This window comes from Arachis hypogaea, chromosome 9 (genome assembly GCF_003086295.3).
Source record: "Arachis hypogaea cultivar Tifrunner chromosome 9, arahy.Tifrunner.gnm2.J5K5, whole genome shotgun sequence".
NCBI classification, from domain to species: Eukaryota; Viridiplantae; Streptophyta; class Magnoliopsida; order Fabales; family Fabaceae; genus Arachis; species Arachis hypogaea.
This window is the reverse complement of record NC_092044.1, coordinates 24,823,031-24,832,555: the sequence shown is the minus strand read 5'-3', so window position 1 is coordinate 24,832,555 and position 9,525 is coordinate 24,823,031. Positions and strand designations below refer to the sequence as shown.

Below are 9,525 nucleotides of genomic sequence, written 5' to 3'. Positions count from 1 at the left end.
AGTGTTTACGACAATTTTTAGCAACCACTAGTATAATTATCGTAAAATAGGATTAAATTATTTTGCGACAGTTTAAAATCACTGCAATACAATTAATAGATTTTTTTAAAAAATACAGTGGTATGTAAACCATCGTAATTCTAAATACAGCTAAAAAAAAAGTGTATTGCAGAAATTTATAACTTTCATAAATTTTACAATTATATTTAAAAAAAATTAATTTCATAAAATTATTCAATTATAGTGCTTCTACATCTAACCAACAAAATTTTTCTGCTACAATTTTCAATAACCGCAAATATTAGACAGGAATAGTAATATATATTTTCATTTGGTTAGTACATAAATACATTTAATTGTACTTAGATTAAAAAAATAAGAAAAACATATGCAATGCAATATTTTAATACACTTCTGAAAATAAAAAAATTATTAATATTTTTTAATATATATATTGGTGGAATTTGTAGTAGCCATTATTACAATAATTATGTTAGATATAGAATTTTGAAAATACTAAAACAATATTTTTAAAATGAAAATCACATTAATTTTTATATTTTTATAAGTTTTTAATTTTAATTTTTGAAATTATAAATATTTTTAAATATTAATATAATACTATTTTAATTTTAAAAATATATTTTAAATATTTTTAACATTATATAACCACTATAATTTTTGGAGATACATTTATATCATATCATATCATATCATATCTTAATATCCCGTTTCATCATGATGTCATATATAAAAAGACAATAATACTCCAATTTACAAGAAATTAATTTAATAAAGTGACTATTTTTAGGAAGATATTTTTATATAAAAATTATATTATAAATTATTAAATAATTTGATATATTCTATTAAACATATTTAATTGAATTATCTAATAGTTTATAATATAAATTTTATATAAAAATATCGTTATTAAAATAACCACAATTGCATGAATTACAAAAAAATAAAATAAAAAATAAAGTAATGTCTTAAGTGGTTTTTTTCAGAATGACAAGAATCATGTAAGTATGTGTGTACTTATATGTATGTATAGATATATGTATATGTATGTATGTTAGTTGGGAGTGATTTGGAATTGAAAGAGGCCATCTTTTCATGTCTTAGCTTACTGACATTGATATTGATAGTTGATACATCATTTGGGTCCATCTACTTCTTCATCTTTTTCTTTCTCTCCATTTCTTATTCATCCTTGTCAACTCAATAAATAACACTAACTACTACTACTACCACTTACTACTTATTATTAAAGAAAGAGAAAGAAAGAGAGGGAGAATAACATAATGGGGTCTTTGGCAATGGTAGCTGAAAGTGAAGCAAAGAAGAAGAAAGGAGCAATGTGGTTGTATCCAAAGGTTTTGGGTTTCAATCCTTCTCAAAGATGGGGTCACTCTGCTTGCTTCTCCAATTCCCTTATGTATATCTTTGGGGTATTTTTTTGTTCTTATTTTATTACTAATTACTACTGAGAATGTGCTTTTGTGTCATTTAATGATGTCTGAAAAGTTTTCATAATCATAAGTAGTATTACTTGGTTAAACTTGTCTCAAGTTCTGCTTTCCAATCTTTGTTTATTTTTTTTTTTTATTCTCTATCTTTGGCTAATAACCAAACACACTTTCTTCTCTGAATTTTAGTTTTTTCCGTCATTCATCTCATCACCTATGTTTTATTTATTTCTTTCTGTAATTAGTGGGGACAATGCTTGTTTTTTTGACAATCATCTTTCTGCTTTCTTAATATAGAAAAAATCACATTTTTTTGTTGTTGTTCTTGCTCTTCTTCTCTCCTTGTGTTATGCTTCAAAACTTCCAGAACATGCACTTCAATAGAAACATTCTTCCATTCCTTTGAAATCTGAGAACTTCATTTTCTTATTTCTTTTTTTTTTCTTTTTTGGGTGAAAAAAAGTTCTGAGGAATATCTATCTTAATTAATTACTTTGATGTCTCTTCACTCTTGTTTCATGTTGGTTAGTTTTAATTATTGCAAAACTCTCATTTTATCATTTTAAGCAAGATTAACCTTCTTAAGGTCATTTTTAGCTTAGTTTTTAATTATTGGAAAACTCTTATTTTATCAGTTTAATGTTAGTAATTAAAGTTATTTTATCTTAGGTAATTACTTTCTTAATTAGGCGTCTCTTGATGGTTAATTAGTTTTAAGTATAGATTGCAGAATCTCTAATTTTATCATGTTAAGAATTACTTGATTAACTGAAAGAAATAACTTTTATTAAGAAAATGCATGAATATTCTAAATTTCTAATTTCCATTCTGTTTATTTGATCAATACTTGACATGATACAAGTCTTGTACTTTGGTTACACTGCCTTGAAGGCCGTTGTTGAAAAGTTTATGTTTGAAATGATTATAATTATGGTATGTTTTAACACATTTTCAGGGCTGTTGTGGGGGGCTGCATTTCAGCGATGTTGTGTGTTTAGACCTCGAGAAAATGGCCTGGAGCAAGCTCGCCACCACGGGCGAAAAGCCGGGACCTAGAGATAGCCACAGTGCTGTTCTTGTTGGGAACAAGATGATTGTGTTTGGTGGCACAGATGGCTTCAAGAAGGTAAATGACACTCACATCCTCGACCTTGTCACGAAAGAGTGGATTCGGCCAATGTGTCATGGGACTCCTCCTTCGCCGAGGGAGAGTCACACTGCCACTCTTGTTGGTGACAAGAAGATAGTTATCTTTGGTGGTAGCGGTGAAGGCGAGGCAAACTACTTGAATGATTTGCACATTCTAGACCTTAGAACAATGAAATGGAGTTCGCCTTTGTTGAAAGGCGAATTCCCTGTCCCCAGGGACAGTCACACAACTCTTGCAATAGGCAACAAGCTTGTTGTGTATGGCGGAGATTGTGGCGATCACTATCATGGGGATCTTAGTATGCTTGATATGGAAACAATGACTTGGTCAAAGGTATCCTCCTAACTACTAAATGAATTCCAACACAAGTGTAAATATCAAATTTGTGTGTCATTTAGTATTTAGCAATATTTTTAGGATGCAATATCTTTATATTATACAAAATTGCAATTCATGTTTTTCAACTTCATGGGTCTTAATGGTTTTTCCTTAAATTTGCAATTCAATTCTAGTTGAAAATTCAAGGTTCTTCACCAGGAGTAAGGGCTGGTCATGCCGCCGTGAATATTGGTACCAAGGTAAGTTCTTCTGCATCCTTTTTTCTTTCTTTCTTTAAAAGATTTAGTAATAAATGTATGATACTCTTAACTAAGCAAATGAACACTACATACTTTATAGGTGTACATCATTGGAGGAGTAGGAGATAACCGTTATTATAACGACATTTGGGTCTTTGATATCTGCACTTGTTTGTGGACTCAACTCGATGCTGGTGGTCAACAGCCGCAAGGGCGGTTTTCTCATACGGCCATTGTCATGGACATGGACATTGCCATGTTTGGGGGGTAGTTTCCTTGTGAACTAATTAACTAACCCTATCCTACTTTATAAACATGACAAATTTTATACTTCACTTTCTATATCCTTTGGTTAATATGATAATTTGATGTTATCTTATAGCAGGTGTGGAGAAGACGAACGTCCTCTAAATGAATTGTTAGTATTGCAGCTTGGAGGGGAGCATCCGATCGGAGGCCATAACATTTCGATGTGCAAAGTTTTTGGAACTTATTGGAATCAAGAAAAGAGGACTATTCCAGAAGCAGATAACAACTTGGTACAGAATCTCATTATGTACTTGTTCATGTAATAGTTTTATTTCTCTTACAAAATTTTGTACTAACCAATGTTTTTCGAAGCAGAATATGCCACCAACAGAAGGACTAGGAAAATGGGGTTGCGAACTAGTTTCGGAGAAAGCGCAGCCTTATCAGTTTGATTCAGGTGGGGTTAAGTTAAGACTTGTTTTTTTTAAGATCACATTTTGTGAGAAAAAGGACATTTCATCATTCAAGGACTAATTATTGGCCGAAGATGCGATTCGATGCAGGTATTTTGCAACAGAAGAGAAGAAGAATTGCGGCTGCGAAGGTGTGGGATGTTGATTCAGAGCAAGAAGAGCATTCTCTTTCGCATTCGCAGCATTCTTCGCCATCTCAGTCCGATCAAGAACAGACCCCAGGTCAAAAGGTGAATGCATCCGCCATGGATTCGCAACGGTATCATTTGTTCAAACATATCAATAGAATTCCAAGCAATGAAAATGGCTTGAGTAATAAGAAATCTTTGAGTTTAAACAATGTCACACAAAGAAGTCCACAACCACCAGATCTTCATCTCCTAGATCATCAACAGAAACAAGAAGCCGCAGATCAGAAGCCGGTAGCGCGAGGACACGTTCAGCATCTGGTAGATCATTTTGCTTTCAAAATTTCAGAATTCAACTATGCTAACAAAATTTCCTTATCCTGTTTTACAATTTTTCCTGTTTCATGTTACTTAAGAGTTTTAGTCCTTTCTTTTCAATCCTAGATTGGTGCTGAAGTTCGAGGGAAGGTCGACGGAGCCTTCGATTCGGGGTTGCTCATGACTGCAACCGTGAATGGAAGAATTTTCAGAGGAGTGTTGTTTGCACCTGTTAGCTTCTCAACTCTGCTTACATTCTCACATTTTAATGCTTTAAATATCGAGTCTCTTATTACTTTTAGTGCACTAGTTTTTTATCCTCATCATTATAAATGTTTTAAAAAATATTTATTTATTTCATAAAAATATCAAACTTTAAACCTATTTTTTGTTGTGGTTCCCTAACAAATGTATTTGAAAATTGTTATCAGGGAGCAGGAACAAGCAGTGCTGAGCCAAATTGTTCTTTACCATGTTCATTTTCTTCACCTCATCATCAAACATTGATGAACACAAACCAAGTAGAGATTTTGAGGCATTATTCCAAGCAGGTAGCTAACAATAATAATAATAATAATAGTTCACATGTGGAGAGTTATAATGGTAGGCAAGATCTAATAGCTACTAGACCATTTCCAATAATGAGAGGCACTAATAATGGATCATTATCCAGAGACCATAATAATAATAATAGTAATAAAATGAGGAGTGATCTTCAAGGATTGGCTTTGACACTTGGAGGGCCTGGTAGTAGTGGCAACAATGCTTGAAAATTAGTGATTAGTGATGAGGAGGGTAACTAATAAGGTTCATGTGATGTAAATTTTAGAAATAATTATTATTCCTTTGTACTTCTATGGTTTATTGAGTTTATGTGATCAACCATTATTTGTGTAGATGTTTGTTCACATTTTTTTTAGTAATGAGCAAGTCTTTTAATTTCTTGCCACCATATATTAGATATAAAAGTATTCATGTATTACTACTTAATTGCCTAAGTTTTTAGGAAAGATAATTTATGACATGATAACTAGTATATCTGTTTTTAATTTCTATAACTAAAAAATTTAGAGTAATTCATAACACATACAAGATACAAGTATACTATACACTTTTGGAAGATTAAATTTCATTCGTATATTACGAGAGTTTTTTGTTGTAGAATGGGTATTGACAAGATAGATACCTAATAATGGTCTAAAGTTTGGATAATTGAAATTGTTATTGTTATTAAACTATCCTTGACTGGATTGGAATCCAATTTGAAGGATCGACAAAAGGAGACCAAAGTAATTAATTTCTTATCCATATAATTCTTTTGAATTATTGGCGGGTGACAGATGTTTACTTTAGATTTATAGCAAATTAATTCTTAATCGGTTAGAATAGAAGATAACGTGAAATATATATATAAAAAAAAACTTATTTTTGTATTCAATATTATAATTAATATATTATACTGTAAGTTATAATCATGACTACTTAATAAGTTATACGCTACATTTGTTATTTCTATGCTTATCTTAACAATTAGTTTTACTACTACCCTAATCGAAAATGTCACAACCCAGTTATTTCTTTATATATATATATATATATATATATATATATATATATATATATATATATATATATATGCGGTGAAGTTTATAGTGACTGTCATTTCAGTAGTTGTGGTGATTATGTAATGTTGGCATATATTTTTGTACACTTTTAATTAAAAATATTTTCAAATATTAAAAATTTTTTATTTTAATTTAGCAACATACAGTTTTAAGTATTGTTAAAATTATAAAATTATTGTAATCATTATAATAATAGCCCTCATGCACTTATATACAAATGATCTAATAATATATATTTTTTTTAAGTACAAATAGAAAAGTGGAATTCTATTGGATGAAGAAGAATAATATACAAGGATTAGAGAAAAACAAAAATAAATCATAAGGATTATTCTCTGCATACAAGTAATTCATCCTTACAAGTTTTACAAATCCTTTATTCTTAAACGCGCCTTTTGTAGCATCTGTGTTTCACGCGCCTCTTTAACAGACTTTTAAATCAATTCAAATCAATTAACGCGCAAATATATAACTTCCATTTTTCAAAAGATTTCGTTTCCTTTTTCGAATTTCTTGCCAAATTTCTTCGATCTCCTTCGTGCGTTTCTCTTTGCCTTTTCATTCGTTGTTTTACGTTCGTTTATCACTAGTTTCTTCTTCGTCATTTACGTGCGTTTTTCTCTCTGTATTCTTGCTTCGTTTTTTTCGATTTTCATGGTTTCTGAAATCAAGTTTTGAAATCGTTTTGAAGATAACAGATGATTCAACTTCAGATTGTTAGCTGAACCAGGGCGAAGTGGATTTTGAATTTGAATCAAACGAAGTTCCTGAGATGTGATTTAGTTTCAGTTAATTATTGAATCTGAATTTGATACAGTTAGTCGTTTATGATTGTCTAGCTGAATAATGCATGAACATTGACTGTGAAATTAATGCGTGAACGACTGTAAATTGAATCTAATGTACTAGTTTTGATTAATTTTGTGTATTTTATACCAGACATTCGGGTGTAGATCAGACCTGTTTGGGTGTATTTTAGGGAAGTTTGGGTGTATTTACAGTTTATGACTTTTCTTGTTATTTTAGTTGAGTTGTTGTCGTTCGGGTGTAGATCAGGAATACTTGGGTGTATTTTAGTTGAATTGTTAATTTTTTTATGACGTGCAGAAACTCTATAGTATATCCTTATTTTTAACATGGTGTATTTTGTAACCCCTCTATGTTGTTGATGACCAGTTTGTTTCCAAGGTTGGAAGGACTTTTAACACCCTTGAAGATGATGCAAAATTTTACAAGGACTATGCGAAGGCTGTAGGTTTTTCTACAAGAGTTCGGAGCACAAATAAGAAGGGAAACGGAATTAAGAATCAACTTATTACATGTAGTAGAGAGGAAAAATGGAAATCTAAAATATCTCCGACCGAGAAAATAAATCCCACAGCTGGTTTAAATTGTCCTGCAAGAATTTATATACACACATTGAAGGATATTGGTGCTTGGATCATTTCGAAGGTCGTGTTGCATCATTCACATCCTTGCTGTCCAACTCAAGCAGAGATGCTCAAATAGTACAGGGAACTAAGCATGTCCGTTCGTCATACAATAGAGAATAACGAGGAAGCTGGTATCAGACCAAGCAAAACTTATCAATCATTCGTTGCGGCAGCACGGGGTCACCACGAGTTAAATTTTATCAAAAAAGACGTGAGGAATTACATAACAAGAGAAGTGCGGAATATTTCGGAACAAGAAGATGCAAAGGAATTCGGAAAATATTTATTAAGAATGAAAGAGAAGAATCAGAATTTCTTTTTCGAGCTTGAACTCGAGGATGATCAGTCAATTAAGCTGGCTTTTTGGGTCGATGCAAGGAGTAGAGCTGCCTTTGAGTATTTCGGAGATGTTATTTCATTTGACACCACCTACAATACAAACATGTAATATGATGTTCTTGTTTATGATGCTAAATTAATGTTCTTTTGTGAATCTGCTGCAGAGGTGTATATTGGATGTTTTTGGGTGTATAAAATCATTATTTGGGTGTACGTACTGATTTTCATTCTGCAATCTCGTAATTTGTTTCAGGTATAATTTGGTTTGTGGTTCTTTTGTTGGGGTGAATCACCACGGTCAGTCAACACTTGTTGGATGCGCTTTGATGAAAAACAAAGAAATTGAATCATTCAAATGGTTATTTCAATGTTGGCTTCGTTGCATGAGAGAAAATGCTCCGAAAGGGATTCTCACCTATCAATGCGCGTCAATGAAAAGGACTATCGAGGCTTGTATGCCAACAATAATTCACCGTTGGTGTATTTGGCACATCACGAAGAAGATTCCAAGCAAATTAAACGGGTACAAGGGACATGCAGAAATCGAACAAGAAATGAGCCAAGTTGTTTGGAACTCTCACAGCAAAGATTCATTTGATAGGAATTGGAATGATTTTCTGCTGAAGTATGGTCTTGTGGACAACAAGTGGCTTTCAGGTAATGTTTTTTAAAATCTATAGCAGAGCTATAAATTGCATATTTTTGGGTGTAATATAGCCTTATTTGGGTGTCTTTTGCAGATCTGTATGAAGACCGTCATATATGGGTTTCAATTTATCTAGATCACCACTTCTGGGCAGGTATGAGAAGCACACAAAGGAGCGAGAGCATGCATTCATTTTTTTAACAATTTTATTACATGGAACAACTCGCTTATTCAATTTGTCAAACAATACGATAATTGGCTCGGAAGCAGGGAGCAAGCAAAAAGAGAATCAGATGCTGCAGATTTTCATACGGTCATACCGTGTGCAACAAAATCCTCCATTGAAGCTCAGTTTCAACATGTGTACACTCACCAAAAGTTTAGGAAAGTCCAAGTACAATTCAGAGGGAAGGAAAATTGCATCACAAGATTAACGAACTCTGCTCTAGGCTATTCAGTATACGAAGTTGGAGAACAAGTTTCCAGCTCAATATTCAACAAGATTGTGGTTACTTACGACTTAGTAGCAACCCAAGTGAAATGCCAATGCTTATTATTCGAGTCAAGAGGGATATTGTGCCGTCATGCACTAAGCGTGTTAAGCTTTGAACGAGTAACCCAAGTGTCACTGATGAGCAGATAATTTATACGCTTTTTGGCATTATTTTTAGGTAGTTTTTAGTAGGATCTAGCTACTTTTAGGGATGTTTTCATTAGTTTTTATGCAAAATTCATATTTCTGGACTTTACTATGAGTTTGTGTGTTTTTCTGTAATTTCAGGTATTTTCTGGCTGAAATTGAGGGACCTGAGCAAAAATCTGATTCAGGCTGAAAAAGGACTGCTGATGCTGTTGGATTCTGACCTCTCTGCACTCAAATTAGATTTTCTGGAGCTACAAAACCCTAAAGGGTGCGCTCTCAACGGCGTTGGAAAGTAGACATCCATAACTTTTCAGAAATATATAATAGTCCATACCTTGTTCGAGTTTAGATGACGAAAACTGGTGTTCAACGCCAGTTCCATGCTGCATTCTGGAGTAGAATGCCAGAAACACGTCACAAACCAGAGTTAAACACCAAAAACACGTTACAACTTGGCATTTAACTCCAAGA

The 9,525-nt window shown here is 32.5% G+C and overlaps 1 protein-coding gene across 2 annotated transcripts; it reads left to right on the top strand.

Annotated features, from left to right (window-relative positions):
• The first annotated feature begins 1,139 nt into the window (after nt 1–1,139).
• Nucleotides 1,140–5,287, top strand: LOC112710719 (uncharacterized). Of its 2 annotated transcripts, none has more exons than XM_025763106.2 (9): nt 1,140–1,454; nt 2,428–2,955; nt 3,135–3,200; nt 3,301–3,467; nt 3,586–3,739; nt 3,825–3,906; nt 4,013–4,371; nt 4,495–4,599; nt 4,800–5,287. In XM_025763106.2, the coding sequence occupies exons 1-9, from the start codon at nt 1,308–1,310 to the stop codon at nt 5,136–5,138; spliced, it is 1,947 nt and encodes a 648-aa protein (XP_025618891.1). In that variant the 5' UTR covers nt 1,140–1,307; the 3' UTR covers nt 5,139–5,287. The 2 variants fall into 2 exon arrangements, with proteins under 2 accessions (XP_025618891.1, XP_025618890.1); XM_025763105.2 differs by having other exon boundaries at nt 3,583–3,739.
• The last annotated feature ends 4,238 nt before the right edge of the window (nt 5,288–9,525 follow it).